At 38.0% G+C, this 15950-nt stretch overlaps 1 protein-coding gene across 2 annotated transcripts in view; it reads right to left on the bottom strand.

Moving 5' to 3' along the window:
- Positions 1-15399, bottom strand: part of Suv3 (Suv3 RNA helicase) — a 222567-nt gene extending 207168 nt beyond the window's left edge. For both annotated transcript variants that reach the window (XM_090394567.1, XM_090394561.1), the window contains exon 1: positions 14950-15399. In XM_090394567.1, the coding sequence (XP_090250693.1) occupies positions 14950-15232 (283 nt within the window). In that variant the 5' untranslated portion in view covers positions 15233-15399. The remainder of the gene's footprint in view (positions 1-14949) is intronic.
- Between the last annotated feature and the right edge of the window lie 551 nt (positions 15400-15950).

Genomic DNA, 15950 nt, shown 5'->3' on the forward strand with positions numbered 1-15950 from the left:
CATTGAGCTAATTGAAAGTGAGATTGGTCTAAGTGTATATTATGTCTTTTGATTCCAATAAATATGTTTTTTCTTCTATACCCGAGTTTTGCCTGTGATACGAACCAAAACTACCACTCATTAATCTGAACCATAGCAGGGGGGGGGGAATTGAAAGAAAGGTATAACATGTTGTTATAGAGATTACAACTGCAAACCAGAATTTACTTTGCCACAGTAAAGCGTTTAGTTTATGAGTTTAAGCACTAATTTATTCACCTATGTGCACCAAAAGTCAGGAAAAGTGTCCCTGAATAAGAGTCCCCTCTATTCTAAGATATTGGATGGCGCAGCTTTAAAAAATAAATTTGTCAATATCTCAAGAGAGAAAGAAATTAGAGGATTCGTTTCTTTTAGTAAGGAATAACCTTTATCAGTTAGGGTAGGCACGTGAGTAAAATTAGGAATCGGCTAGAGATATAGAATTTGCTTTCCTTATAGAATGAGCACGTAAGAAGTAATACAGATATTAGACTCAAGGAAATTTTGTAAGTCTTGTAGTTATTGTAGAGAGAAAAATTCACAAAGGAAGCAAATTATTATAGGAAAAGTAACAACATAAAAATGGTGCAAGACACAATATTTAACAATGGCGCAGCAGCTGGCAGGATGTGATTAGGTCCCGAAAAAATTAAGTCAATTGACCTATCACAGTGAGTTGGTCTTTGGTTCATATCAGGCAATCAGAGATTTGTTGGAAATAGTAGAACATTTGCGAAAATAATCTTATATTTCAGTGTAAGCTCCAGTACAAGTATGTCTCTACCAACTAGTTCCGAGATGAACGATTCTGAATTTTTCAGAACGATAAACCCACAGCAAGTATTCCCCCAGTTCTCTGGAGAAAAATCAGATGATGTGTTAATGTTTTTTGGTTATATTGAGGAACTGAGAAAAATCGGTAGACGGAGTGATTTCCAACTCCTTATTCTGCTACGCAGCAAGCTAGTGGGGAAGGCCAAGACCTTTTTCTACTCCTCACCAATTCTGAAGGATACTCTGAGCTACTCAAAATTCAAAGGAATCCTCATATCTCAGTTTTCGAGGATAAAGAACGTAGGGCCTAATTTGTGGAAGCTGCAGAAAATGGTGCAAAAGGATAAGGCGAGTGTGTCCGACTTCCACAACAGGTTGCTGACCCTCTCCAGTACCCTAAACGTCTCAAGCGAAGAAAAGCACCATTTGAACTGGGCAGTCTTCCAACATTTTAGGATTGGACTAAGACCAGAACTGAAGGAGACGGCTTTCGGAATGAAAATAGCCAATTTGGAAAAAATGCTATGCCGCCGTGAGAGAGAAAGAACTACTGCTTAGTGACATCTGTCCCACAGCTAACATAGGATTGGTTAATGTAATTAGGGAAGAGACAGATAACAACAGGGATCCGGTGTTATGAAGGAAAGGAGAAAGCCCCGAAAAAAAATGAGGGAAGTAGAGCCGAATCAGTTTGCCAGGTTTCTGCTAATGTTCCTGATCTAAGCAAAGTTCGCTTACTAATTAGCCAGGAAGTTGAAAGATTACAGCAGCCTGTTATGGAATACCTAGATGCTGTGCTTGGTCAGTTGACGGCAGCATCTACAAGAAACCTGGAGAGCCTTTCAGCATGAGAAAACAACCAGTCTAATCCACAAAGAAGTTGAGAGGTTGCAGAGACCGTTGCTTGAAAAAATGGATACGGTAATGCAACGATTGAAAGAATTGTCTGATAGAGACACTGCAAAATCTCCTTTGTCTTCGGACAGAGATAATGAGAGAGGTCACGTCAGAGAGTCCCCAAGGTGCTACCACTGCAGTAGGATTGGGCATCTTGCCCGAAATTGCTTTGTTAAAAGAGGAAACACAAGGGGAAACTATCACACAATGGGAGAATCACACGTTTGCACCAAACAAACCTGGAAAGGGGGATAGCCGACATGAAGGGCATTCATCTGTAATCACAGTAGAGGGAATGAACTGCGGAAAGAAATTTAGGGCATTAATAGATACAGGTTCACAAGTGTCCATGATATCAGAAAGCTATTTCAGAGAACTGGTGCCCCATGTGAGAAGAAATGTCAGATATCTGAGAAGGCCAGTTAAGCTATTAGGAATTTCCCCCTCCCCTACTCATGCAACAAAATCAGTGAGGTTGAAGGTTAGATTACCAGATTATAGCATGTGTGTTTGGCATGAAGTTCTAGTCTTGCCAAGGAACTCCCTCTCCCATCTGAAACTAATTCTAGGAAATGACTTCTTAGAGAAATACAAATTCTCATGTAGTTATTCCAGAAGAGAAGTCTATTTTCAAGGGAGAGGTAAGAAGGAAACAAAGGAATCACATGCTCAGAATGGAAAGGGTGCTAACATGTACTGGAAATTCAAGGAAAAAAAAGGGGGGAGCCGACAAGGGAAAACAATGAGCTTAGTGCACCTATGAGACCAGAATGTAAGGAGACATCCTCGTTGGAATCTTTAGAGTGTTCTGATATAGAATGCCTAGCAGAAGAGGGGAGAAAAGACAGATGAGCAAGGTACTTATAAAAGTGAGCATGATACAGGTGAAGATACATTGGCAGTCAATTATGCTCATATTGAGCTAGGACCAACGACTTCACACAAGAGATTAAAAGATAAGGTGTATATGACTCGAGAAGGACAGGGCGATCTGCATAGCACAAGTTGTGAGGTAGGAGAGGCAGTTAGAAAGGATGCAAAGCCTGCCTTCTTATCTAAGCATAAGTCAGAAAAAAAAAAAAAACCAGGCATAAAGGAAAGGTAACTCCCAGAGGATTGACGGATGTCTAAAAAGATTTTGGAAAAAAAAAATTTTTTTTTCTAGAAAGGGGGCATGGGGGAGACCACATTACTACCAGGCACGTGCCCCAGGTGGCGGATGGGGGAAACCCAAGTAGGTTGTTCTGAATAAAGAATAAAGAGCCGTGGCCCAAAGGATGTAGCAGAGGCATGGCAAGCTGGCTACATTATTATGTCAGTAACTTTCATGAGCAGGAGAAAGTCTACAAACCAAGATAGTGCTACTGCGTACGGGACAACCGATGCGCCTACTCGAAGACCACATAGAGTAGGTGAGAAATCAGCAATGTGGTCAGCAAAGAATGTGAAACATGTAGCCACCCTCAACATAAGATCACTATACCGACCTGGAAAATTGCAATTAGTCCAGGAAAATTTAAAAAGACTCAAATGGAGTATTTTAAGTTTATCAGAGACACATTGGTGCGGAGATGGATTCATGGATTTACCAGAAGGAAGACTGTATTTCTCAAGAAGAAAAGATAACATACACAGAGAAGGAGCTGCATTATTAATTGAAAAGAAACTTACACACTCAGTAATTGAAATAAACCCAGTGTCTCCTAGAATAATCACAGCCAAATTTCAAGCAAAAGAAAAAGGTTAAACAATTAAAATAATCCAAATATATGCACCAGACAGTAACCATTCAGAGGAAGAAATAGAAAATTTCTATGAAGAACTACAACAGGAAATAGATAATCCCAAAAATAGAGAATGATAGTGATGGGAGATTTTAATGCTAAAATAGGACAGTTCACAGCAGACAAAAAAGATGTGATGGGGAAATTTGGATACGGAGAGCTTAACAACAGAGGAGAACAATTACTCCACTTCTGTAAAGCAAACGATCTAATGATTACAAACACATTGTTCTATCAACGCCCTAATAATAAATGTACATGGACATCCCCAGAGGGTAATATAAAGAACTGCATAGACTATATCATCATAAACAAACAATGGAAAAGATCAGTAAATAATGTACGAACATTAAGAAGTTTTGATTTTGACCCTGACCACGAAATATTAATATCAGAAAAGAAGAAAACATCAGCCTATCAAAACTAAAAGATAGCTCAAGCAGAAGTCGATTTTTAGAACAGATGTGCTTGAAATTAAAACCCTCCATCTTCCAGAACAGCGGAAAATACTGGGAAGAAGGAAAAGAAACAGTTATCAATTGCAAAAGACACTCTAGGTTCCAAACCCAAAATAAACAAACAGTGGATAACCCAAGAAATCATAGCTACCATAGAAGAGAAAAGAGAGGTCAAGATACTTGTAAACCAACAAAACAATGAAGAGAATAGAGAAAAATACAGAGCACTAAAAATAAAGTTGATAACCTATGCAAAAAAGCCAAAGAAAAATGGTTAGAAGAAAAAGCTAAGAAATGCCAAGAAGCATACCAAAAACAACCTAAAAGTCTTCCATGATACTGTAAGAGAAATTACAAAGGAATTCTCAGCAAAAGCAGTAACAATGATAAACAACAAGATGATTGAAACTGGGAATATTGAATATATAAAAAAAATCTGGTCAAACCATTTTAGGACTATCTTCCACGAAGGAAACAAAAGTACAATGCCAACAATAGAAGAAAATAATGATCACCCAAAAATTTTACAAGAGTATCCAAGAAGAAGTTGGATATGCAATAAAACAGATGAAAAACAATAAAGCGCCAGGCATTGATACTATCCCTACTGAACTGTGGTCATATGGAGGCAGCATATCAATAGAATATTTAACAACCCTATTTAATAAAATACTACAAACAGGAGAGATCCCAGATGACTGGAGAACTTGAAAGATCATCCCAATATACAAGAAAGGAGACAAAAGAGACTGCAGAAATTACAGACCAATCAATTTACTCCCTCACACCTATAAAATATTTATAAGAATTATACAAAATAGATTAAAAAACACTTATGAAGAAATGATAGGCATAGAACAAGCTGGTTTCTGAGGAAACTATTCAACAATAGACCAAATTTTCACATTGCACCAACTAGCAGAGCTCAGCTGGGAAGACCCATAAAGAACTATATTGTTGTTTTGTGGACTTTAAACAAGCTTTCGATAACATCAACAGAGAAATCCTTCTTAAAATTCTACTAGAAAAAGCAATAGACAAATATATAATACAGTTTCTGATAAAATATTACTCTAAGACAAATGCAATAATTAAAAAGGACACACTCACAACAGAACCCATAGGGATCCAAAAAGGAGTGATGCAAGGATGCTCATTATCCCCATGCCTATTCAACATATATCTAGAAGAAGTTGTAAAGAAGGCAATAGACAATGAGCCTGGAATCAATGTCAATGGTTTAAACATAAATAATATCAAATATGCAGATGATCTCGTCCTTCTTGCAAGAACCCCAAAAGTTGATCAACAAGCTAAATGAAATCTGTAAAACATATGACATGACAATAAATATACAAAAGACAAAAGTGATGAAAATAGGGAGGAACGGAACTACCATCTCAGTCCACCCTAAACGGAGAACAAATAGAACAAGTAGACAACTTCATATACCTTGGATCAAAACTAACAGAAACAATAGATGAACTCAAAACAATCAAACACAGAATAGCAATAGGATGGACCACCATGGGAAAATGACAGAAAATCTGGAAAACAAACAAGATATCTAAGCAAGCCAAAATCAAATTATATGAAGCAATAATTATACCAACAGTCATCTATGGAGCAGAAGTGTGGAAAGTTAAAAAAAGAGAGGAGAAAAAACTGCATGCATTTGAAATGAAATGCTTAAGAAAAATAAATAGAACAAGCAGGATAGAAAAGAAAAGAAACATCACAGTCAGACAAGAACTACTGTGTAAAAAGACAATAATAGAAAAAATTAGAAAACAACAACTGAGATGGTTTGGACACACTATATGAATGGATGCAGACAGACTTCCTAACGTCCTAATCAATACTTTTCCAACTGAAAAAAGAAGACCCAGAAGACCAAGAATTCCCTGGCTGAAATTAATTAAGAACATCTCGGGATGCAGAACATATAAGGAACTTTTTCGAACTGCAAGGAATAGAGAAGACTGGAAGATCCTGCTCAAGAGAAGATTCAACCCGTCTTAGACAGAAGAGAAGAAGAAGAAAGGGAAACCTTTGTTACATCCTGAATGAAGAATTTTATTAAAGAAACAATCCATTCAGGATTTAACAAGTCAGAAAAATCAGCTGAGAGAAAAAATTTGTACTTGAGCAGAAGAAATAAAATTACCTCCTTTTAGTAGAATTGTAATGCCATGTAAAGAACTTTGAGTATAAATTAGTATTACATGAATGCATCATGTATACAATGAATGGGTAAATTATATGTAAACAATAGTCCAAAGGTCATGGGCAGGCCTGAGACATTGGCAATCTCGGAAAGCAACGCACATTCATTTCCCGGAAGATGCTACTCGAGATCACGCGATGTACCGAAATTCCCGCGGACAAAAGAATAGCAGGCAGGAAAAGATCACAAAAAATAAATAAATAAATAAATAGTAAAACGGCGCTATCGCAGCTAGTAACAGGGTGCTAAAAAGGGGGGGGGGGGGGTTGAAGGGAGAATAAAAAGGGTTTGCACCCCTTTCTCAAGGCTTTTTTTTGCTTATTGGATGATGATTCGACTTCTCCCATGGACCAGTAGTTCCTGATGGTGTTTCTTGGCGATCGTAAGATATCGGACAATGCACCTTTCCCTTCGATGTCTGAATTTCTGCTGGTACTAAAGCATGAGATGGCGGCATTATGCGGTCTTTGCTCCTTCGCTGAAAGTTTCGACGGAATAATATCGTGGACGTGTCCTATGAAACTGGCAGTAGACACGACAATGGCCCGAAACAGATCGAGAATAGAAGAGGAAAAACACCAGGTGCAGAGCATAGCTTAATCTGATGACCATGGTGACCCACCACGTGGGTGCAGGCTTATGGAAGTATCGAGAGGTAATTCAAACAAAGAAGGACAGTTCAGGCGGACCTGGAGATCCTGCCCCAAGAAAGGATAAGGTACAGATTTTGTTGAATAATTACCCAGTCAGTAAAAGGGAGAGATCATTGTAGTGTAATAATCTAGTATGGACAGTATTTCAGAACTTTAAGTGATTATTTAGCAGTGGCTAATGTCATACAAATTGTTTGGAATGATTATAGATGATTGTGACTAGTTTAATGTGCAAGACTAACATAGTAGGTAGAATATTGATTAGAAGTGTATAATGTATATATTATGTGTGTTTAATTTCTAACTTAAAGGAAGGATTTATTGTTCATGCATTAGAGTATTAATCGGTTTGATACAGTTTGATTTAGCTTGTCATTGAGCTAAGTGAAAGTGAGTTTGGTCTAAGTGTATATTATGGCTTTTGATTCCAATAAATGTTTTTTCTTCTATACCTGAGTTTTGCCTGTGATGTGAACCAAAACTACCACTCATTAATCTGAACCACAGTGGGGGGGGGGGGGATTGAAAGAAAGGTATAACATGTTGTTATAGAGGTTACGACTGCAAACCAGAATTTACTTAGCCACAGTGAAGCGTTTGGTTTATGAGTTTAAGCACTAAATTTATTCACCTATGTGCACCAAAAGTCAGGAAAAGTCTCCTTGAATAAGAGTCCTCTCTATTCTACGATGTTGGCTGGTGCAGCTTTAAAAAATAAATTTGTCAATATCTGAAGAGGAGACGGCCCCAGAATGAAATTAGAGGATCTGTTTCTTTTAGAAAGGAATAACCTTTATCAGTCAGGTTAAGCACGTGAATAAAATTAGGAAACGGCTAGTGATATAGAATTTGCTTTCCTTATAGAATGAGCACATAAGAAGTAATACAGATATTACTCAAGGTAATTTTGTAAGTCTTGTAGTTATTGTAGAGAAGAAAATTCACAAAGGAAGTAAATTATTATAGGAAAAGTAACGACATAGAAATGGTGCAAGACACAATATTTAACAAAATCAGTAGTTACTTTATGCCAATGAGTTAGAAAAAAAAAAGGAAGGCTGAAGAAGCAGAAATTGTTGAATCTACTTGTGATCCTGTAAAACAGAAAACTAACACTGAAATGCACTTGGTGAAGAGAATCACAAAACCAAGACTGACGATCCACATGGTCAAAAGAAAGCAGATTCTGATCATGATTGGCCTGAATGTTGGACAATTTTGCAGAAAAATGACTTCTGCGAGAGAAACGAGTGGCTGTATGTCCAGAGTAAAATGTTGAGCTGTAAAGTGTGTCGTGATGTCGGAAGTCTTGCCGTCGATAAACACATGAGAACAAAAATTTCAGTGGAGTGAGCAAATGGTAAAATCAGTCATTTTGGAAAATCTCGCCAATAACAGTTAATGTCATTAAGAAAAAAAATTTACAATCATAAAGAAAGTGCAGCGCACAAAGCGTGCCAAAAAATAAAATCTGAAGAAAAAAACGAAAAATTAGAGAAAGTTTTCCTAAATATTTTGTCTCATAATAAAGAAGACAGGAAAAGTGTTTCGAACTGCTTACAAAGTTGTGAGGAGAAATCAATCATTTAATAACTTTGAAGACGAAATAAATTTACAGGAACTTAATGGCCTGGACATGGGATATATTCTTCATTCTGCAAATGCTTGCATTAACATTGTGAACCACATCGCAAATGAAATGAGAAAAACATTAAGAGAGAATATAATGGACTCCAAGAACAAAATATCATTACTTATTGATGAATTGACAAACGTGAGTAACACAACAATCTTGATTATTATTGTTCGTGTAGTTCTTCCTGGACTTTCGGCTCCTGTGAGTCTTTTCCTAGATTTGATCGAATTATCAGATGTAACTGCCAGAGGGATTTAATTAGTCATCTTGAGTGTTTAGGATTATCTGAAGATTGCTTAAAGGAGTATTTATTGTCTGTAACTTGTGATGGTGCAGCCGTGTTGTTTGGTGTGCGTAATGATGTAAGGATGCGAATGCAAGAGAAGTTTCCTAGTGTTATTTTCTGGCATTGTGCTAGCCATCACCTTGAATTGTCTGTTAGTGACACAGTGAACAATGGCAGGAGTGAATCGCTTTAAGAGTTTCATGCACAAACTTTATGTGACTTATCAAGCTTCACCTAAGAATGATAGGGAACTACAGGAATGTGCAGCGAATCTAGAAAGCCAACTTCATAAAATTGGCAGAATTTTAAGCACTTGCTGGGTTGCATCTAGCTGTAGCACTGTTTCTGCAGTGTAGCAAGATTTTGAAGCCCTCATCCATCACTTTCTGGAGGCAAAAGAAGCAAAACAGATCGCTTTCTTTATGAGGATCTTTTAAGAAAAATAACGTCATGCGAGTTTGTTCTTGATTTGGGCCTTATGTGTAATGCTCTCCAAGAACTTAGTGAATTAAGTCTAGATTTACAAGAGAGAAATATTGACTTGTAGAAAGCAGACAGGAAGATAAAGAATACAGTTCAACGTTTTAAAGAAAGAATTGAAATTCCTGGTTCAAAGGGATTGAGCTCCACAAAAATGAAAGACAGAGTCTTACAATAAGTTCATCTGCTTTCTATAAAAGTCTGAACGAAGCTGTTGGAAAGTGTCTGCTTGAAGGAGATGATGTTGATTTGCCTGAATGTGCTAAGATTTTAAATTACAAGTATTGGTCAAAAAATCCTGAGAAGCCTCTGACATTTGGTCAAGCCAAAATTAAAACATTAGCACACAAATTTCGCTTAAATGAAAGAGAAGCAGTTCGTGGTTTCCATAAATATCTTCAAGAAAATAAAATCCCAGACATACTACTTCCTCTAAAGCACACTTTGGGCACAATTGCAATATCTTCCAGTGAATGTGAAAGGATGGATCTCTCACAGATGAATCTTATAGTAACTTCATCTAGGTCATCTCTGCTTGTATGGACAACTTCTGCACTGATGTTCATTAGGATAGTAGGACCTCCTCTCACTCAGTTCAACTCTAGCAAATATGTGGACTCATGGCTGCTCTAAGGTCGTCATTCTGCAGTTGATACCAAAAGCAAAAAGCGATCTAGAGACGACGAGGGTACATCGGAGGATATGTTAAAAGTGTAGAAGTTGCTGTAATAACATCTTCATGGTGAGTACCGGCACCTTTTTTCCCAGAAAAAAAGCACTGGTTTCTACAAACATTCAGGTTATCCACTATGTCTATGTAACAAAGTGTACCTGGAAGAACTGGCTGTTACAAAATGTTAGGTGAGAGGAAAGGATTATCAGGAATTCTAGTTCGGAGATGAAAAATTTGCTTTAGGTCACTGCTTATGCAAATATCTCAGTTTCCCTTCCAGCTTAGATAGTAAAAGTGGGGAAAAAAAAGGGAACCATTTGGGTTGGAGACATTAAAGTTATCAATGAAGACAACTTCATTGCTGAAGTGGTAAGTTGGAATGTAGAAAATAAAGCACTGAATTTTTTTTTTTTTTTTTTATGATGACCCCACACATGAACAGTCACAGACCTATAACACTACTCTGTGAAGTGTGGGCAAGTGATTAAGTAGAAAAATGTAGCCCTGCTGATATGTTTCTTAAAGAGTGGGAGGTTGTACTCTGTGGGAAAAACAGTATGGGGGGAGATTGTTCGAAAGAACAGAGGTGAATGGAATGAAGGATGATGAAGTCAGTTCAGATGAGAAGTTAGTTCAGAGTGTTTGAAGCTGGACAGTGCATGGAGGTTGTCCAGTGGCTGCTCTAGTTCCTCAATGGTTAGAAGAAAGTGGAGGAATGGTAGCAGCCAATTCAGAGGAATAATGCTCATGTTGTGTTCATTAAGTACCTATAGAACAGGCACAACGTAAAACAGAGCACCTATTAAGCAGTTACCTCTTCCGAATATCAAGAATTCTTAGAGAGGTCCTGGGTGCTCCATCCCAAATGTGGGAAGAGTACTCCAAAGTTGATCAGATCTGAAACTTACAAAGTATTAGGAGATGAGAGGAAGAGAAGTAATGTTTACAGCAGAAAAAAACACTAAACTTTTTAGTGGCTAAGGAAGCTATGTAAGTAATATGTTTGTGCTGGGGTAAACCAGATGTGACAGTCAACCCAAGAAAAGAAAGTTGATCTTTGAAAGGAAACTGGAACATTATCAAAAACAAAGGGGGTGATATAGGATTTTTCTTGCAGGTATTAAGGCAGGATTGAAATTTATTAAGTTGTCTTCACCCCCCCCCCCATTTAAGGATTGAGGAGATCAGTGTTCAAGTCACTGGTTATGGAAGATCTTGAGGCATCAAACATTAGGATACTGCAGAGTTTATCGAATGAGGAAGAGGATTGAAGAATACTGTCATCAGCAAAGCTGCAAACAGGATCTGAAGTCAGAGAAAGGAGCACCGATGAAAAGGAGGAAGAGCATGGGTGAGAGTACAGAACCCTGGGCACTCCAGCACTGATGGGGAAATCTGATAAGAGGAAGCCATCCACCATGACACACAATGAATGACCACTAAAGAAGCTAGCAATCCAAACACAGAAGGGAGGCATATTACCAGACATATCAAATGCCTTAGAAATATCAGGAATAATAACATGAGTTTCACCAAATCTTTCAATGGCCTGTGTCCAAAGGTGGGTGAGATAAGCTAGGAAGTTGGCTGTAGAATGAGAATGGTGGATCCATATTGGTGATCGCTAATTAACTGTTGGGTCTCTAATGAAGCACCTGGTTGTTCATAACCTTTGAAATTCTAGTAGCAAGGCTTATACTTTGGTCAGACATAACTGGTGATTAGTTTACGGAATTAACAACGCATATAAAGTATATTAATTAAAGGTAACTTTAATGAATAACTTCTATATTTCGGCAACGTCACATTGCCATCTTCAGGAACATAAGATATGGTATGTGCACGCAGGCACTAACACAAAGCAAATGAGGAAGAAAGCAAGAAACTAATATTGTTCCTAAAGTCCTAATGGTGCCCTCTGGCGGACTAATTTGGTAGTCTTGGCAGTTGGGCTGAAGTTCTCATAATGTAAGTCTCCCCAAATTTGGGGTAGTTTCATGCACCCCAATTTGTTGAGGTTAGGAACGTTTTTTAGAGCTGCTGAAGATTCTTTGAATAATCTTTCGTATTTAAACTTGCTGCGATGGATTATTTTTGTTTTCTTCCAACGAATTTTATGGTGGGTATCTAAGGCATGGTCTGCCAACCCAGAGCGGCTGTACTGGTGAAACCGGATGTAGTCTTGGTGTTCTGAAATCATGATATTTGTTGTTCTGTCTGTTTGGCCAAAGTAGGACAATTTGCAGCTGCAAGGGACCTGGTATACACCAGGTAGGTCCTAGGGGAAGTGGTTGGTCCTTTGGTAGAGCGGATAAGGGATGCCAACTTTTTATATGGTCTGTAACAGGAAGTAAGGTCATATTTTTTGAGGATATTGGTTATTTTCTCAGAGGTGCCCTGGATGTAGGGGATGGTGATAGACTTGGTGTAATCTTTATTGTGGAGGGGGGGAGGGGGGTTGTGGTTTACTGGTTTTAGTATTTTTTGGATTTTTTTGAGGTTATAGCCATTGGCTAAGAAAGTGTTGAGGATGTGGTTTAGTTCAGTAGTTAGGCCTTGTCATCTGAGCAGATTAATTTTGCCCTGTTATATACAGGGTGTTCGGGATAAATTTGACATATTTATAATTAATTATATTTTTCCGTAAGTTACATGTATTAACACACACTTCTTTTCATTTAAAAGTTTGGACCCTTCTTCATTCATATACAAGATGTCAGAAAGGATGGATAGCTGGAACCCACCTGAATCATGGAAGAGAATAACTTGTATCATGATGATTCGTGCCCGCCATCAAAATAAGGATATTACGACTGCTGCCCAATGCTCCCTGAATACAGTAAAAACAATCAGGCATGAACTAGAGACTTGCAATGGTGACTACGAGGATGTAGCAAGAAGAAAGATCCTAGCAGACGATCTGATTGCGTTCGTACAGCAGAATTCCTCGCAAATCTGCAGGAACAGGTGTTGAAGAACCCTGGCATTGGAATTCGGGCTTTGTTCGTGGAGTTGCTAACTGTAGTCAAGCCCTGGATAACAAGGGTAGCCAATGGTAGGCCGTATGTATGGCAGCAGGATTCGGCCCCTTGCCACACCTCTGGAAAAGTCAAAAATGGTTGTCTGAAAATTTCTACGACTTCACCAGTCCAAATGTTTGGCTCCAAACTCCCCAGACCTTAACCCCATGGATTATTTTGTATGGGGCGCAGTGAAAAAGACACCAATCGCACTTCCAGTAATACAAAAGCCCAGTTAATGGATAAAATTAAAACAGTTTTTGCGGCCTTCCCAGGGAGACTGTAGCATCAGCTTGTTCGAGGTTCCGAAGCAGAATTGAAGCAGAATTGAAAGCTGTGATCGATGCTAATGGTGGTTATTTTGAGTAAATCTTGTTGATAGTATTGTAATTAACTCTGCCTGTAATGTTTTTTTGTCAATTCATTAAATTTAATAGATACAAAGAAGATTTTCTTTTTCCTTACGAAACTGTCAAATTTATCCCGAACACCCCTGTAGTGTTTTTATAACCCCATATTGTTGTGAGGGGACTGCTGGTGAATGTATCTGCCAGTATGGGTGGGTTTTCTGTGAACAGAGAAAACCAAAGATCCATCAATCTGGCAGGTGATTAAAGTGTCTAGGAAGGGGAGGGTGTTGTTTTCCCTCTTTTTCTAAGGTGAACTGGACTCTGAGGTGTGTTGCGTTGTTTAAGTGTGTTAGGAAGGAGTGGAGTGTGTCTGAGCCATGTGGCCAAATAGCAATTCCGTAAACTAATCACCAGTTAACCTTTGAAAGTCAGCCCATGTAACTATCGACCTGTTGCACTCAGGTGAGAGCAACAGGTCGACAGTTACATGGCTGACTTTCGTCTCCCTTTTTTTTAGGTATAGGGCTGGATGTACGCTTGCACATGCTGTTGAGTAGATGCCAGTAAAATATGATAGTTTATATAAGCAATACAGGATGGGTGTCAATTCTGGAACACAAGTCTTGAACACAACTGGAAGAATACCATCTGGACCAGGAGCCTTATTAGTATCAAGATTAACGAAGGGTTTTCTGATGTCCTTTTGGTGAAAGTTCAGAGGAGACATGCAGTGGGCAGTTTGTAGAAATAGAGGACTTGATTTGCTTTGGTCATCTAGGTAGGAGCTGGAGGAAAAAACTGATGCCAAGAGGATTGCCTTTTTCCTGGACAAGGTTACCCATAGTGCAATCAGGATGTGAGAGAGGTGGAAATACACAAGCAGATACGCCCAACTGCCTTAGCAAGGGTGAGCAAGAGGCAAGTTTTTTGCATTTCATTCTTATGAAATCTGCTTCAGAATCATCGAATCATTGTTACATTTCTAGTTGTTGTGTAAGCTGAATGAGAAGCTGGAGTTTTTAATTTAACTCACTGAATATAAGCTGTATTTCTGTCATGGATGGCAGAGTCGCTTTTTTTTTTTTTTTTTTTGAGAACTAGAGCTTGGATACTGGTCAGGAGGTTTACAGTGGAGTGGAGATTGAAGGCTCTCATTCCAGTGAGGATTATTTCAGTTATTAATTCAGTGCTAGTGTTTGGATCAGGAGAGCAAAAGCTGTAATCTGACCACGGAAAAGTGGCATAAAAATTCTGGAGGTCATTCCAGTTGGCACAATTATAGTGCCATAGGATACAAGGCTGAGATTGACTGAGAAGAGGGATGAACTATAGAGAAGGAGACTTGAACAAGATTGTGGTTAGAACTGTCAAGGGGGAAAGCAGACATCTATAGTGTATTTGGATGGAGAGCTAGTTAAGAAAAGGTCAGAAATGTTGGCAGAATGATGAGGATCATATGGTATACTGGTTGTTACATCAGGCGTAATATACTGACAGAACTGGAATGTACTTTAAAAACTAAAACTAATTTAATTTTTAAATAAACATAATTAAAACAATAACTTTAGATTTAAACTAAATGGGTTTAAATCTAAAGTTATTGTTTAAAAAAACCCATCATCCTTTGCCCATGTCATCAACGTCAATTAAATGACTGAATATTTAATTCTTTTATCTCTACAATACTTGCCTTTCTTTAGTTTACTGGTGAGTTCTTCACCTATGTTTATATCATCGGGATTACCTTGTACTTTAACAGTTGCCGGCATGAAAAGAGATGACACATCGTCTTTGTCCGTCTTCCATCGTACAGGAATTAGAGGTATACTACAATGTTTCACAAAACATAAATTCATAACACTGCCATGCTTGCGATATAAACTAAAAATCGATAACGGTCGACGAAATAGCGTACAAGAAGGAAAAATACGCGTCCATCCAAATAGTAAATTATACTGCTTAGTTAATACCATGATCTATGGAACATGAGATAACGCCTGTGTATTATACTGTACAGAGGACAGTATCAATAACAAACATGATACATAAATGATGCTGTAATTGCACATAGAAATAAGGCAGTGCAAACTGAAATCACAATCTTTTCAAACACATATGAATTGTAAAAAATCGAAACATCTCACAGTATCACAAAACATGTTTCGAAATAGAAACAAAAGTCGCGACACCTACTATATAATAATACGCAAACTCTGAATTAAAAATATCCCTAATATAGCAAAACCTTGGGATTCTCTGAAAAACTGACAGCGAATTTGCTTAACTTTAATTGTCTTGATATTATTATTATTATTATTACATTATTATTAGTAGTAGTACAGAAAGAACATCACACGTATAGGATCAGCATGCAGCAAAGAGGTACATGTAACCTGTGGAGTACCGCAAAGAGCTGTCCTATCCTGTCCTATTCTATTTAACATATACACACACGACATAAGCCAACTCCCCATAAAAAGTAAAATCTTCCAGTATGCAGACGACACGGCCATAGTATCCATTCACAACAATGCAAATATCGCTTACAAAAATATGCAACACGATCAGTCAAATCACTAACTGGTTAACCGAAAACGGCATATATATAAACCCTGGAAAAACAAAGCTAATGATATTCAAAAACCCCCAAACCCTGCCCATAGAAACTAAATATCTCACTATCAAACATTC

This window comes from Typopeltis vanoorti, chromosome 1, assembly GCF_054136105.1.
Source record: "Typopeltis vanoorti isolate ZY-2024b chromosome 1, IOZ_Tvanoo_1.0, whole genome shotgun sequence".
Taxonomy (NCBI): Eukaryota; Metazoa; Arthropoda; class Arachnida; order Uropygi; family Thelyphonidae; genus Typopeltis; species Typopeltis vanoorti.